Consider the following 17,240-nt stretch of genomic DNA (forward strand, 5'->3'; position numbering starts at 1 on the left):
ATGAACCAATCACAAATACACAATGCAAACTCAGAGGCCTGGGGGACACAAACATAAACCATGACAGACTAGTATATCCTAGGGCATAAACAGTCACCCCAAGGCAAGTCCTCTATACCTTAGAATGTAGAACTGCTGAGTTACTTAGTTAAGCTTCTGAACTTCTCAAATTGACACAGTGTATCAGCCATTACATGGGTCTAGATTTAATCTTTGACATGTTTTTCAGCACCATTTATTAAAGAAATCATCTTTATCTTTATCTTCCCAGTTTTCCCAGTAGCATTTAGTAAAGAAATAAAGAAATTATCTTTCCTCCAGTGAAGGTATTTGGTACTTTGTCAAAAATACAGTAATTAAGCGTAAAAGCTGTTTCTGCATCTCACACTCTGTTCCCCTGATCAAGTCTTTTGAGGGTATGTGTATGTGTGTGAGGTGGCTAAATTTTTGTTTTTTCCTGTCCCATGCTGTTTTTATCACTGTAGCTTTTTGTAGTATAATTTAGTAGTACAACTGTAGTATAACTTTTGTAGTATAACTTCAAATCAGGGATTGTGACACCCTCTGCCTTGCCTTTGTTGTCCAGAATTGCTTTACTATTCTAAGTCTCTTCTGGTTCCAGATGAATTTTAGAGTTGTTTCCTCTAGTTCTGTGAGGTGTGCTATTGATATTTTGACTGGGATTACATTAAATCTGTATAACAGTTTTAAAATTATGGTCACTTTCATTATTCTTTATTGGTTCTGCTCACCCAAGAACATTGAATATCTTTGTATTTTCTGATATTCTCAACGATCTTCTTTTTCAAGTGTTGTAGATTTCAATGTAAAGATCTTTCACTTCCTTTATCAGATCAATTCCTAGTATTTCATTTTTCTTGATGGTATCATTGAAGGTGTTGTCTCCATAATTTCTTTCTCAGTGAGTTAGCTATTCTATTGTTATACAGGAATGCATTCATTTTTGAGTGCTGACTTTGTATCCTGCTGTACAAATGAATTTGGTTATTAAGTATAGGAGGTTTTTTGGCAGTTTTTGGGGTTTTCTATGTAAAGTATCATGTCATCTATAAATAACGATATTTTAGCTTTTACCCTTTCTATTCATGTTACTTTTTTTGTTTCTCTTGTCTAATTGCTCTGGCTAATGTTTCCAGAACTATATTGAACACGTGTAGTGATACTGGTCAGCCTTATTTTGTACCTGATTTTACCATGTAAGCTTTAAGTTTTTGACTGTTTAGTATGATGTTACCTACTGGTTTTCCATAGATGGATTTTATCAGATTTAGATAAAGATCATCTATTTCAATTTTCTTTAGGGTCTTTAACATGAATGGGTATCAAACTTTGTCAAATGCTTTTCATGTGTCTATTGAGATGATCAGGTTGTGTTTGTCCTTGAGACACAGCAGAGATAATTATGATAGTTAATTGTGATGTCACTTTGAATAAGAAATTCTTAGTGGATTGGTGGAGTACAGTTCTGCATATATCTAGATAACTTACTTTATTTTTATTTTAAACATGGTAAAATTAAACAGAACAAAACAGATGATAAAGAAACAATCTTAAGAAACACAGATTTCAAAGCAAGACCACTGGAGATCTTCACTTTCTATCATATTCTGTCTTGTTTTCTTCCAAATAGTTGTCCACATCTTCACACACAGTGAATACATATTGAACATTATAGAACTAAACTAATCAGAATAGGATGATGAAGGCTTTTTAGGTCCTCAAGACCAGACAATAGGGTTAATGTCTCTTGTTCTCTTTGAAATAGCTGTCCATATCTTTACATATGTTGAAATTAAACATAAAGACTATACCAATATAACTCTCAACAGGGAATAATAGTATTGCTAGATTTTATATCGTTATGCTACAGAATTAGCACTGGGTATCTTAGTGTCTCTTCTTCAGCGTTCATTACATCTGCATCTGTTCATTACATCGTGCATTACATAGTCTGTTCCCATAAACTGTTTAGAAATTCTACACATCTGTGAATCTCTACATGTATACCTACCTTTTCTGTATTATAGGGGAAAATGAATCAAAACAAGACAACAAAAAAATTCCTAGAAAAACATGAAACAAAGAAGATATATAAAACCACAATATTAGGTGATCTTCAGTAGTTATTATGCTGTCTCTTATTATTTTCAATAGAATTGTCCACATCATCAGGCATAATATAATTGAACATAGCATTATACAGAAATTTTAATAAAAACACAACTTTGGAGATATTTTTGGACTTCAAAAGCAGTGAACAATCAAACCAGAATGGATATCTTATTGCATCTTGTCATCTTCAGAGTAGTTGCCTCTACCCTTAGACTTGATACTATCAAGCATACCAAATTCGAATAAAATCAGTCAAAGCAAAACAGTGGTCTAACAAACCAGATTCAAATAAGATCAGCCATAGTAAGACAATGTAAGTAATACAGGGCTTCAGTTTAAGTTAGTAGGAAATTAAGGATATTTACCATAGTATATCCTGCTATTTTTGGGATAGCTGTCTGTGCCCTCAAATCTAGTATGAGTAGAGAGACTGGGACAGAATAAAATCAAACTAAACATAGCCACAAGACTAATGTGGTTTTTAAATCCTGATACACTATTAACAATATCCTCTGCCTTCCTTTTTTAGACAGTTCCTCCCCTTTCCCTTTCTCAGGGTGCTTTGTATATTTTGGGTCCCACTTTAGTTTTTAGATTAGGGGGGCAACCCATTATCTATCTGAGTGGTGCTGAACCTTTTTACCCCTGAGCTTGATCTTGAGCTGTATTCCTTTACTTACTAAAGCCTCAAGGTTTTCCTTCCTTATAGCTGAGTAGTTCTCCACTGCACAAAACTGTCATGACTTTCCAACCTATCTGAAGCTGCTGGATGAGTTGTCTCTATTTCTCTCTGGTTCCCTGTTACATAGAGCATTGTTTTCTCATCTTTGACTTTCAGTTTATTAACCCTCTTTCAGGATGAGTATATTTCCTATTTAGAGCATCTCGATGGACCCTGCCTCCTAATCTACTCTGCCTCTGTTTCTTTTTGTTAGTGTATCAAGTCCATCTGTATTAGAGATTATAGCCAACCTTCTCTGTCTCATCTGTGTTATTCTATTTTTCTGCTATTATTTGTCCACTTTTCTCCTTCATTCCACTGTTTGCCTCGTTCATTGAGAACTCTCTGCCACTGTTGCTGGAATCCTGGTATTTTTTTCTATCTCTCTTTAGAATGTCCTTCAGTATTTTTTGTAGGGTTGGATTGGTGGTCACGAACTCCCACAGTTCCTCCTTGTCATGGAAACATCTTGTTTCTCCATTATTTTTTTTTCTTTTTCCTTTTTATCAGTACTGGGGATCAAACTCACTACCGCCTGCTTGCAAGGCAGGTGCTTATGCCGCTGAGCTAAATCCCCAGCCCCTTCTCCATTAATTTTGAGAGAGAGCTTTTCAGGGTACATCAATCTGGATTGGAGGTTATTTTCTTTCAGGGTTTGGACTACTTTACTCCAAGCTCTTCTTGAATTAATAGTTTGTGTTGAGAAGTCTGTCATTATTTTAATGAATTTTCCTTTACAGGTAATCTGTTGCTTTTCTCTGATCACTTTTCATATTCAGTTCTTGTGGTGAATTTCTGGATTTTGATTATTATATGTCTGGGTGCAGATCTGTTTTGGTTGTAGTTGGCTGGAGTTCTGTATGCCTCATTTATCTGGATATCATTTCTTTTTCCTATGCTTGGGAAGTTTTCCTTAATTATTTCTGTGAATAGCTTTTGTAATTCATTTGTGCTTGCTCCTGCTTCTTTGCTCACATTTTTTATTCTTAAATTATAGATTCTCTTGTCATCTTCTAGCCTTTGTATTGTTACTTCCTGGTTCCTTATTATTTTTAAGAGGCCTTTTCAATCACACGTTGCAAATCTGTCTTCAAATTTTGAAAGGCTAACTTTCATTTCTGTGAAGGCACTTTGCCAGCTTTCAATGGAGTTTATAATTTCCTGGTAATCTCTTTGGATCTGTTTCATGTATTCTAGATTTTGTTTATATTCTTCATCAAAGGTTTCGCTTCTTTTTCTGGGTTCTTCCATTCTTTCATCTGTGTCTTCTTGAGGGGGCTTAGAATTTCTTAATTTTTTTTATCTTGCCTCATTTGGTTAGAATTTCAGTTTTAAGTTCATCTATGAGGTCACAAAGGTATGTTTTTTATGTTCGCTGATGCTGTGGCCGGTATTGCATGATTGTTGCCCTGGATCTCTTCTGTATTTACTTCTCCTGAGCTTATTTTCCCAGGGTCAGCAGCTGGAGGCTTTTTCTTATTTCTTTCTCTTGTCATGTTTCTGGTTTCTTTCAGACAGGTGTATGGTGGAGGTCTCAGGTCCTCTCTGTATTGCTTATGGTATTCTAAAGAATGCTGGCTGGGGGCTTGCTGCCTTCTCCAGTTTACTTTTATCTGAGGTACACGCAGGGATGATGTGGTCTGGCCCCTCTTCTCTGAGCCAGTCAATCAGCAAGTGCCTTCAGCATGTTAGTCTGTGCTGTGCGGACATCACAGGTTCATTATAGTTTTATCCCTCCCTATTGGGTCTTGACCAGGGGCATGACCCAGCCCAAGCAGATCCCACCAGTCCTCTTTGGGCCAGAGGTGGCTGATTGATGCCACTGCAGTTCCGGGTTCAGGTCCATTATGCCCAACTCCAATATTTTCTCCAGCCCGCCACACCTGCCACAGGACCCAGTTTCCAGCACTCACCGTGAATTAATGCAGCTCTCCACCTTGGCTCCACTCCACACTGTGCCATGTCCTCCTGCCAAGGGTCCCAGACTCACCAGCTCCTATTATAGGTGGCTGTGGCTTCAGTGAGACCGTGAATCGTCCGACTCAAGGGCACACCCAGCACAACGCAGGAGCAGTTCCAGCGTTTCATCCATGTTTTTCCTTCCTTTCTTTTTCTTTTTCCTCAATTTCTTCCTGGGTCATAAGAATTCCTCTCCTTTTGTCTGGCCTTCTCCATGTTGTTAAATTCTAACATCTGATTGTTTTTCTCAGAGAGGCTCTCTACCCTGCTACATATCACGCTGCCATCTTCCTAGCTCCTCAACTTATTTACTTTAAAGCCATGAACTGAAGGAGGAAAATTTGTACTGGATGTGGGTGGCAACAACAAATAGGCTTGTATCCTTGCTGGAATAAAAAAGGAAATAAGAAAATCTGCCCTTTTGCTTCCTTGTAGGGCCTCTAGTCTTCACCACCACCTTTAGACCCTCATCTCTAGTTCTTTCAGGTTTCTAGCACAGACTTTAGCCTTCCAACACAGACTCTTTTGCTTGTGTCAGATTGTGCAGAGAACTCCAGGCCTTCAAATTTTAACTGGCTCCTCTAGCCTTCCATTGTGCAGATGGCATTTTTTCATTCTTTCACCTCTAAATCCACAGGAGGCAATTGTAAGCTTACTTTGTAAATCTGCTACTCTAGTGAGTTCTAACTGATCAACTGGTACACATTTTGCCACCAGAGAAGTGGGGTCATGGTCATCAGACTGCCTGTTTTGATGATGGTTTGTTATGATTTGCACATGGATGTCTCTCCAAAGCCCCCCGTGATCATGGAGAGAAGGCTACTCAGAGGCAGCTGAATCTAAAGTCCTTTTCCTCCTACTTCTTCACCAGTTTCCCAAAATTTGCATAATCTTCCTTTGTCCTCCACCCTTGCTTTCAATCTCCTCTTCTGTTTCTCTGTTTTTCTCCCTCACTACTTTTAAATTTTTCTCTTGACAGTAAAATCATCATATTGAGGGCTTATTTACTGTCTACAATTTTCTGATTTGTTTTAGATTTTCTTATAAAACCACAATATACTTCATAAGTTTAAAGATAACAAATCCATAGTTACCACAGTTTGTCATTTTCTAGGTTGTATTTGATGCTTCTGTTATTATTGATTGTATTACTTTAGCCAATGTGACATAATTGTTCTAATAAGTTGTTCTTCTTAGTCATCCAAACCTGAGATTGCCTAAGGGTCATAAATAACACTATAGATCAATGCCAAAGAGCCACAAGCTAGGCAAAATAGGCAGCAACTTCTCATCTGCAATAAATTGAAAGGGTAATAACTTGCACAGACCCAAAAACCAAAAGTTAGTTACACATGGAAGGCATCTCAAAGAGTAATCACTTCTTAGCAATAAAGCTATCTACCATAAGAAATTTACAGCATTGATCCAGGAATTAAACTTTTTAAAAAAAATAGAAAATGAGAAAACACTTACAATGAAACCCCAACTTCCAGCTTTCCAGAAACAAAATCAGGGGGCAATGAGATAAAACAATCTGCAAGTCAACCACTTGAACTCTCTAAAATTGTAACAGCAGAACTAACAAAGCAAATTAATGAGACTGTAGAAAAAAATCAAATCAGAAATAATCTCTCAAAGAACTACAGAGATGGTAAGCATAATGAAAGATTTGATTAATGACTCTAGAGCAGATACAGGACTGGGGATATAGCTCAGCGACACAGCACCTGCCTGGGAAACACAAAGTTATGAGTTTGATTCCTGTTACAAAAATAAATAAATAAATAAATAAATAAAGTAGATGTAGATTAAAGAAAATAGAAGAGCTTAGGAAAATAATGTAAACCATAAATCTCCAACATAGGAAAGAAATGGAATCCATGAGACTGATTCAAACAAATATCCAGGAGACTAAGAATTACACTGAAGCAGAATGAACCAATGTGAGGACAGAATATCAGATCTAGAAGACATGAGTGTTGTTACCAAGCATAAAAGAAAGAATCAAGTTGCCACAGAAACTAAATCCAACAGCTACTAGATAATGCAGAGAAGACTAAGATTGCCTGAAATACATGGAAAAACAAGAGATAGATGGCATGATATTTAAAAAAAACTTGTTCACAGTAAACTACCTGTCTTGGTTATTTTTCTCTTGTTACAAAGTATCCAGCACCCAAAATTAAGGAAGGAAAGGTTTATTTAGCTTACAGTTTGTGAAGGTTTCAGTCCATAATCAGCTGCCTGCCATGGCAGTGTGGCATGGCACTTAGAGCAACATTTCACGTCAGTAGCCAGCAAAAGTAGCCACGGCAAAAGCGGGGAAGAGCAAGCCTCTTTTCCTCCCTTACACTGTACACAGGCCACCTGCTCTCCAGGGCCAGTGTGGCACTCACAACATCTTCTCTTGTACAGAATAAGGATATTTACAAAGAACGAATCCTGGCTCCCTGCTGAGTCTTTTAGTTAAATTTCTAAACTTAACAAATTGACATAATGTATCAACCATAATAATCCACCAACTGTCAACTTGGCAAGCAGGCACATTTCTTTAAACAGGTCTCCAGATACAAAGGCATGCTTATGCTTATTATTTCAGAGCTTGAGCATTATAACACAGGTTTAAAAATCCTTAAGAACCAGCATTAAGTCTATCAACATTATACTACATTTGAACCATTACATTTTGTCCCTGCTCCCTCCAAGACTCATGCTCATCCCTTTATACATTTAGCCCATCTGCAAGAGTTGTCAGAGTCCTAACAGTTTCAGCATTGTTGAAAAGCCCAAGTTCCAAGTCTCTGAAATGGAAGACAGACTCTTAGCTGCATACCCCTGTGCAAATGAAAACAAAGTTAAACACTTCCAGCATTCAATGACACAAGATAAACATTTTCATTTCAAAAGTTACAAAGAGGGAGATCCAAAAGATTGGAACCAAAGCAAGTCCAAAATCCATCAGAGCAAACACCAAGTCCTGTAGTTTCACATCCAGCATCTGAAGTAATCTGGTTGTGAGCTCCAAAACTCCACCCCTGTGACACTTCTGGTGGTTGTTGCTCCCCTTACTTCTTTCTTAGATTAGTTTTTCTCTCTCCTTGCAGCTTTCCTTAGAAGATCCACATTCCTGGCTTTTCCAAACTTCTGGGGTCTCCACTGCACCCCTGGCTTTACTCACGTCTTCACACATTGTCTTCTCAGGGGAACATTGCCGCATACTCAGGACTTCTGAAATTGGGTGGAAGCCTTTTTAACCTTAGAACTTGTGTATTTTTCATGTACTTAAAACCAGCACCACATGGATGATGCCAAGGACTGCTGCCAGTTGGCACACTAGCTAGGCTTTCTCCTATTTCAGCTGTGGGGTGGAGTGCCTGGATCACTGAGAACTTTGAACCTGATTCTGGGGAGGCAGTGCTGTTGCCATTCTGAAAGCTGGTGTGGGTGCCTCCATTTTGGAACCTCATGTGGCTGCTGTCACTATCCTGGAACAAGGCATGTTGTGGCTGTCTAAGCATAGTCTTTTGCTTTTGCAATTTTGAGGCTGCAAAGGCTAGAGACTCATCACCATCTTCTATGATGCCCCCATCTTTTCTACTCTCCTGTTACTTCTCAGCAATCAAGATCTCAGCTCTGTCTTTACTGGAGCTTTTTTTTTTTTCTGGTCAAACTCACATTTTAAATTGTTCTGCTAATTCACAACATAAATCTGGCTAAAAGCCCCCAGTAACAATCATCTCAACATTTGACTGCCGAAATTTCTTCTGCCAAATTAACTAGTCTTCTGCTCTTAATCTCAGTCTCAGGGAAAGTCTCTAGCTACAAGCAAAATTCAGATAAACTTCCTGCCAAGCCATAACACACATCATGGGAAGTCCATCATCTAATGCAGTCCTTCTCAGCAGGAACATCCCAAGCCTGGTCTTTACTAGCAAAATTTCTATCAGCCTTCTGATCTCCTGAGCTATGATCAGAATCTGCCATAAAGAAAAGCCTAAGGCTTTCCAGCTGTACTCCTTCAGGCAATATCGCCAAACTTTTCCAAACTCTTCCCATGAGCCATTCCCAAAGACTCTGAAACCACATGGTCAGATATTGTCATAACAACAACCTCACTTCTCTGATACCATATTCTGTCTCAGTTACTTTTCTGTCATTACTGAGACAATATGCCCAACACCCAAAATTAAGGAAGGAAAAGTTTATTTAGCTTACAGTTTGTGGAGGTTTCAGTCCATAATCAGCTGTCTTCCATGGCAGTGTGGCATGGCACTTAGGGCAACATTTCACATCAGCAGCCAGAAAAAGCAGCCAGAGCAAAAGGAGGAAAGAGCAAGCTCTTTTTCTCTCTTACATTATACACAGGCCACCTCCCCTCCAGAGTCAATGTAGCACTCACAAAATCTTTTTGCACAAGATGAAGATATTTACAAAGTTGGACTCCCTCCTGAGTCTCTTAGTTCTAAATTTCTCAAATTGACACAGTGTATCAACCATAATGCTACTCAAGCATGGAAAATGAATGTGACATTCAAGTAAGTGAGGTATGTAGAACTCCAAGTAGCCATGACCCAAAAAATAGCTATTTCAAGACATATAATAATCAAAATTCCAGAGCTCCAATACAAGAAAAGAGTATTAAAAGCTATTAGAGAAAAGAAATAAGATATCTATAAAGGAAGACTTCTCAACACAAACTCTAAAATCAAGGAGAGCTTGGAATAAAACATTTCAAGCTCCAAAAGCAGACAACCTTCAGCCTAAATCAATGTGTTGCACAAAACTCTTTCAAAACTGATAGAGAACCTGAGCATAGTGGCACACACTTGTAATTCCAGCATCCAGGAAGCTAACGTGGAGGATCACCATGAATTCAAGACCAGTCTGAGCTACATAGTGAGCTCAGAGTCAGACTAAACTGCATAGTGAGACACCCCCTCAAAAAATTGATGGAGAAATAAGATGCTTCTTTGACAAAGAACACCTGAAGAAACTCATGATCACCAGAGCAGCACTCAAAAATGTTCTGAAGGATTTTCTAAAAAGAGATAATAAGGATTACAACTCACTTCACCAAACAGAATGAATCCAAGTAAAGCAAGAAATTAAACAGAGAGGGGGAAAACACAGGAAAATAACATGACAAGGATAAGTCCATACATATCCATTATAGCCATTAATGTAAATGGTCTCAATTCACCAATCAAAATACACAGGCTACCAAAATGTGCCAAGAAACAGGATCCAACAATACACTACATACAAGAAACACATTTAACTCACAAAGAAATTCGTAGAATGAAATTCCAGGATGGACAACGATACTCCAAACATTAAGAACCAAGAAAAAAAGCAAAAATATCTGCTCTATTTGTAGAAAAAGTAGATTTCAAACAAGACTAATCAGTGGAGATAAAGAAGCTCACTACACCCTCATTAAGGGACAATCCAAGATGAAGAGAGAACAATCATAAATATATATGTACCAAATACCAGTGCACCCAATTATATAAAACAAATATTGAGAAACATGAAAAATCAAATAAGTACTAATATAATTGCATTTGGGACCTTAGTACTCCACTGTTACAAATAGACAGAGATCAATAATAAACTATCAGAACTGAACCAAACTTTTGAAAAAATGGACTTAGTAGATCTCTACAGTGTTTCATCCCACATCAGAACATGCATTCTTAGCAGCACTACATGGGATAGTCTCTAAAATGGACCACATATGAGCTCATAGAACATGCTTAAGTAAATGGAAAGGGATTGGAATCGTTCCATGCATATTATCAGACCATAATACAATGATATTGGAAATCAATGGCAAAATATACCACAAAACCTTTATATACACATCACATTAGGTCACAAATAAAATTAAAGAAGAAATTAGACAGTTTCTATAATTAAATGATAAAGCCAATACAACATACTAAGAACTTACGGGATCAAACAGAAGCAACCCTATGAGAGAGATTTATAGTGATGAATTTCCATATCAGAAAAACAGAGCAATCTAAATAACCTCATGTTAAACCTCAGCTTCTAGAAAAAGAATTACAAGTCAAGCCAAAGCTCATATAAGGGAGGAAATTACAATAATTACAGCAGAAATTAATACAATGGAGACTAAGAAGACAATACATAGAATCAATGAACCAGAGTTAGTTCTTTAAAGATTACATAAAATTGACAAACCTTATGCCAACCTCATCAAAAATTGGGAAGACTCAAATCTGTATAATTAGGCATGAAAAGGATAAAATCACAACAAATCCTGCAGAAATTCAGGTCATCTATAGTTGTTTCAAGAACCTGTATTCTAATAAGATGGGAAACACAGTAAAAATGAACAGATTCTGAATACATAAGAGTTACCAAAGCTGAATCAACAAAATATAAAAATTCTAAATAAATAAATATCAATCAATTACATTGAAAATGTAATAAAAACCCTGTCAGTGAAGAAAAGACTAGGTCCTGATGGATTCACTGCTGAACTCTATGAGAAATTTAGAGAACATTTAATGCAACTCCTGGAACTCTTCAATGAAACTGAATTGGAATCAGTACTCCCAAACTCATTCCTGGGAGCAAGCCTTACCCTGACAACAAAACCAGAGAAGAATCCAACCAGAAAAGATAACTACATGTCAGTCTCCCTAATGAACATATATGCAAAATTTCCCAATAAAATACAGACAAACAGAATGCAGCAAATCATCAAGAATATTATACAATATGGCCAAATAGGATTCATTCCAGAGATGCAGGGATGGTTCAACATGTGCAAATCAATAAAGGTAGTACAGCACATTAACAGAGCCAAAGATAAAAACCATGCAATCATCTCTATAGATGCAGAAAAACTATTTGACAAAGCCCAACATCTATTCAAAAAAAAAAAAGAAAAGAAACCTAAGAAAGCTGGAATAGATGATTTCCATCTCAATCTGATAAAAACCATCTATGGCAAATCAACAACCAGCATCATACTAAATGGACAAAAACTGAAAGCTTTCACTCTAAAATCAGGAAAATGACAAGGATACGTATTATAACTACTCCTGTTCTATATAGTTCTGGAAACATTTGCCAGAGCAATTAAATGAGAGAAAAAAATAAAAGAAATAAGGCTAACCCTAACCCTAAAATATCATTATTTACAGATAATATATTTGACATAAAAGACCCCAAAAACTTCACCAAAAAAGACTTGTAGATTTAATATCCAAATTAAGTAGCATAGCAAGATACAAAATCAGCTCTCAAAAATCAACAGCATTCCTATACATGAATAACAAACCCATGGACAGAGAAATTAGGGAAACAACAGTTTTTACAGTAACATCCAAAAACATGAAACACCTAGGAATCAATCTGAAGAAAGAAGTAAAAGACATTCATATTGAAAACTATAGTACTCTGAAAAAGATCAAAGAGGATATCAGACAATGGAAAGATATGTGCTTTTTTTTTTTTAACTTTTGTCCTTTTGAGACAGGTTCTTACTATGCAGTTCAGGCTGGCCTTGTGCTCTCTTTGTAGCCCAGGATAGTCTCGAACTTACAATCCTCCTGCCTCAGCCACCCAAGTGCTGGAATTACAGGAATGCACCACCACACCTGGCTATATTTCTTGTATTTTAGTAGAAAGAACCAATATAGTGAAAACGGCCATGCCTGAAATATTGCTATACAAATTTTTTGCAGTCTCCATCAATACACCTATACTTAGAAGATGTAGTTTTTTTTATACAATAGAGTACTATTGAGTCATGAAGAAAAATAAACTTGAGACATTGATAGCTAAGTATATGGACCTAGAGACCACATTCTTAACTGACACACATGTGCAAAGATCACATTGTCTGACTGGTGTGAGAAACTTAAAGTATAAATAAGAACCAAAGTATATAGTAGGTATTGTGAAATAGGAAGAAATTGTTCAAAAGGAAAAAGGATATTGGAAGGGGAAGGGGAGAGGAAGGAAGGAAAAATTTTTAAATGAGAAAAAAAGATAGTATGGAAACAAAACTTTGTCAATAAGGAGGGGAAGAGGGGTGAAGGGAGGGAGAGCAGTAAAAAAAGAGGAATCAAGATATATCATGTCTGGGTACAAATTCCATATGATGAATGTGATCATTGTATATAATGAAAAGGTGCCAATAAACTTTAAAAAATAAACAATACTGCCACTTTATGAACGGTACAGAAGTCTTAGCTTAGGTTAACTGTATTTACCATCTGTATCCCCGTGAGTTATTATTATCGTATGCTTTACTTCTACACATATTAGAAATCCTCATAGGGCATAATTTTTGAAAATTTCACTCATTTTTTAAAGTACACCTTTTATTATTTTCCTCTATTGTCATTCGTTTTTACAGCACAAGAACTTATCTACATTCTGCTACTTTTTAAGAAAGTTGTGTGCTTGATGTTATTCTATATTTTTATTAGAGCTCGCAATATTTCTTCTTCCTCCCTCCTCTCCTTTCTTTCCTTTCCTTTCCTGCTTCCTTTCTTTTCCTTTTCTTCTTTCCCTTCCCTTCTGTGCCCTTTCATCCCTCTTTCTTTTCTCTCTCTTTCCTTCCCTCCTTCCTTCCCCCTTTCCTTCTCTTAACTCTGTGATACACGAAGTTGCACCCCGGCCCTTCACATTAAGCTACATTCTCACTCCTTTTTTTGTTTTACATTTTAGGACAAGGTCTCACTAAGTCATTAAATTGCCCACTCTGGGCTCAAATTACAACCTTGTGCCTCGGCTTCCCAGAGTGCCTGGACTACAGGCATGCACTGCCATCTCCGGCTTCAATATTTATTGAGCACATCCAACAAAGAGCTTATACACAACAGAGAGTAAGAGATTCTCTGTGCCCACAAAAAGTGCCTAGCTTAATGTGCTGGAAAGTGGAGCTTTAAGAGTACTGACGAAAAAACAGCAAGTCCAAATGAAGATAGAGACAAAATGGCACAGCAGCCAGTGGAATTGGGGGAAATCTGTTTCTCTTCTAGACCTATCCATTTGTCTCCAACTTTGACTCCTGGGGGAAATCTCAAGTTTCTCCTCCCTGCTCTAAAAAATGACCTTTACCATCCCCACCTCCTGTATACTCCCACATCAAAGCACCTGAAATCTGGTCACTTCCCTGACATTCTTTAGGGAAGATAGTGAAATCGAGGAACAACCTGGTAAAGCAAGGCGCTGAATAACTTCATGGTTTTTCATGTTAGAAAAGTTTGTCACTTCACTGCGATGGGTGCCTGGTTTATAAAGTTATCTCCATGCTAAAGAACCTGTAACTCATGTTGACTGCTTCTATCAATCATCTTCAGGGCAGTGTGCCTCAGTGCTCCTGGCAGGAAAACCTTTTTTAAGGATCACTGTGAGGCCAAAGTGGATCCCATGGCCACAAAGCTATAAGGCAAAGTGCTTGGTGTTCATCAATATCCGACCAGAGAGAATTGGCATTTATTTACCTGCCCTACTTATTTAGTACCCTCCAAATAATTGGAGTTTGTACTTTCAAATATTTATGGAGGCTCTTCCCCAGTAGCACAGGGCTAATGGTTAGCCAGTGCTTGGAGCCCCTGGTGGAATAGCTTTCTCCCAGCTCCATCGCATTCTCCCTTCTTCTCTTCCCAATTAGAAATCTAAGGTTCAAGAACTGGCTCTAAGAACCAATCACTGGCTAACTTTTGTAACTGTCTCAGTAGAAAAATTTGTGGACATGGATTTGAGAGCCAACATGTAAATGTATCCAGAAGCATAAGAACACTGTAGTTTAGGGTATCCTTCTATGCACAGTGTGGTGGCCCATGCCTGTAATCCCAGCACCCTGGGAGACTGAGGCAGGAGACTTACAAGTTTGAGCCCAGCCTGGACAATTCAGTCACTTAGCAAGATCATGTCTCAAAATAAAAAAACAAAAAGAATGGTTGGGCTAGTATGGAAAAAAGAAAGTATCCTGCTAATCTTGTTCTCTCTCTAAGGAACAGTCATTGTTTAATTTAATATCAGTTTGTTTTGGTGTTGTCTGGCTCAACAACACACATCAAGCTTCTGATCCTTCCTTCAATTTTTTCTTTTTCCATTTTATTACAAACTTAACCTCTGCACGCCAGGCCCTGCGCTGGGGAAGATGTCATGGGTCAGAAAGTTTGTACAGAGAATAGGGCAAGGTCCTCGGGAATGTCTTTGTCCTTGAGGAACAAGAACACACAGAGCACTATGAGGCAAAAGGTGACAAGGGCCACAAAAGGGATGTGGATAAAGTTCTGCAGGAGTTCAAATAAAGCAGAGATTTCTACTGTGGAAAGGAAAGGTTTGGTGTGAGAGACTGCTGGACATGGATGGATGAGGGGTGGCACGCTGATGAGGAACTGGAGGGTCAGGAAAGGGTCAAGGCCACAGCGGTGATGATGGAACAGGACAGGGAACCTAGAGAGGAGAGGAGGAGCTAAAGAAATAATATGGGAGTGGAGGATGTGATCTTGCTTCATTTTAGAGGCAAGGAAATTGATGCTAACCTGGGTGTAGTTCTCTGGTTGAACCTAAAGCTACGGAGGGCTGGATTCAAGGGGATAAATGTTTGGAGAAGAGGTGACCATAAAGAACATTCTCAGTATTATTTCAGACTATGGATAATGAGATTAACAGAGTACACCAAAAGGGAAGTAAAGAGTACAAGATCTAGACCAAAGAAGTCAGTGTCTCTTGGTGAGTGGTAAAAACTGTTGCTTATTGAAACAAGCTAACCCACGCAACCCCTTTTCTCACAAATATAGAAAATAGCTGAATTCTGAGTTAGGCTATTCCATCTGTAAATGGTGGTTTAGTGGAGGAGGGAGGATGTAGATGAGGGCAGAGTAATGAAGAAAATAAGGAAGCGAATCAGCAGTGCTCCCCCAACACCCCACACCCTGACTGTACAACCATGCTACCAGGATACTAGAGGAAAATGATTTTTAAGTATCCAGTATTTATCAAATGCAGAGTAACAATGGAAAAAAGAGGTTAGATATGGATGGCTTATAGATCAGATAATGACACACAGATGGCTCAGAGCCCAAGGCACTAAATAGATGTGTTACCATTGTCACTCAGAGACCACTTGAAACAAACTAGAGGGGATAGTTACAGAGGAAAAAGTATGTGTGCTCCTTGCACAATCACATGCAAGTGCACACACACACATATGCACATTGTCATTATATTTCAGTTTCCTCTGGAATAAAACTTCAACTGAGAGAATCAGTTTCAACTTTGGATCTTTGCTTCAGTACACCGAGCCACTGGTGTCTCCAGCAGTTGTAGAATCTTGAAGATCTTGGTAGAAGCTTGGAGACAGGGGAGAAGAGTGGAGGAGAGGAGAGGGCTGGGGACCCTGGTGTGGATATTTCTGCTGCTTGTTGCAGCTTGTGAAGTAAACGATGCTGTTGCTCCCAAAGAGCATGTGTCAGAGGTTTGACATCCTCTGGTTCTATGAGTGAGAGGAGAGACTATTGTTCAGGATGAGACAACTGAGCCCCTGAGAAGTTAATTTTGTCTAAAGCTGTGCACAGGCCTTGCCAGATTTGACTGGCAAATCTAGTGAGTTTTCCCTCTGGCAATCCATCTGCCTACCTTTTGTTAGTCTCATAATGCTTCTCAAAAGGTGACCAGGCTGACCTCTGGAGCCAGGTGACTCACCTCTGGTGGGCTGCAGGGAGCAGGTGCACAGGGGTGAGGGACACTTCCCGAATCACCCTCTTCACTCGCAGGACTTGCCTCACTGGAGTCAGCAGCCGCTGCATTTCTGGAGGAGCGAGCAGAAAGCTAGCAGTTCACAACCCTTGGGAGAGATGTCTAGCAATTCCTGGTTGGGCTTTATAGCACCGTGAATTCCTGCCTCCTAAAGCCCCACCTCAGCTTACAGCACCTCAGCCTGCTTCTAAAACTGGGCCAAAGGTCTCGCTCGCTCAGCACAGGAGCGAGTCAAAGAAAAACATTGTCTCTCCCACATGTACACACCTGCCCCGTTCCTGGGTGTGTGTAACAGTGGCTGGCTGTGATTCTTTCTTTCTCTGGCTCTTCCAGCAGCATTTGTATGCCCGTCTGCCTATGGAGAAAGGCTTTTACATTACTTCTGACATGCCTGAGGATAACACTAATTAACCTAATTAACCTCTCAGACACTGACTTTTCATCTCAGTGAGTCTTGGTCTATAATCCTCTTTGTGGTGTTAGCTATTATTCTTTTAATGTATTATGCATTATAAGAAAGAACTATTTCAAAACCAAAGGGAATGAATCTTTTTTTTTTCAGCTTTTTTAATACAGGGTCTTGCTGCATATTTCATGCTGGCCTTGAGCTCACTACATAGCCCAGGCTGGGCTTTGAATGCAGCAGTCCTCCTGCCTCAGTCTCCCAAGT

General features: G+C 38.6%; 1 protein-coding gene across 1 annotated transcript in view; it reads right to left on the minus strand.

The window, feature by feature from the left end:
* The window catches only part of Hmgcs2 (3-hydroxy-3-methylglutaryl-CoA synthase 2), a 42,878-nt gene extending 26,153 nt beyond the window's left edge, over positions 1–16,725 (minus strand). Inside the window, exon 1 of the mRNA XM_003479274.4 lies at positions 16,517–16,725. Coding sequence (XP_003479322.1) covers positions 16,517–16,620 — 104 coding nt within the window. The 5' untranslated portion in view covers positions 16,621–16,725. The remainder of the gene's footprint in view (positions 1–16,516) is intronic.
* Positions 16,726–17,240: the final 515 nt, after the last annotated feature.

Source organism: Cavia porcellus, unplaced genomic scaffold (assembly GCF_034190915.1).
Source record: "Cavia porcellus strain 051 isolate PalLab524CR breed Dunkin Hartley unplaced genomic scaffold, mCavPor4.1 scaffold_1, whole genome shotgun sequence".
NCBI classification, from domain to species: domain Eukaryota; kingdom Metazoa; phylum Chordata; class Mammalia; order Rodentia; family Caviidae; genus Cavia; species Cavia porcellus.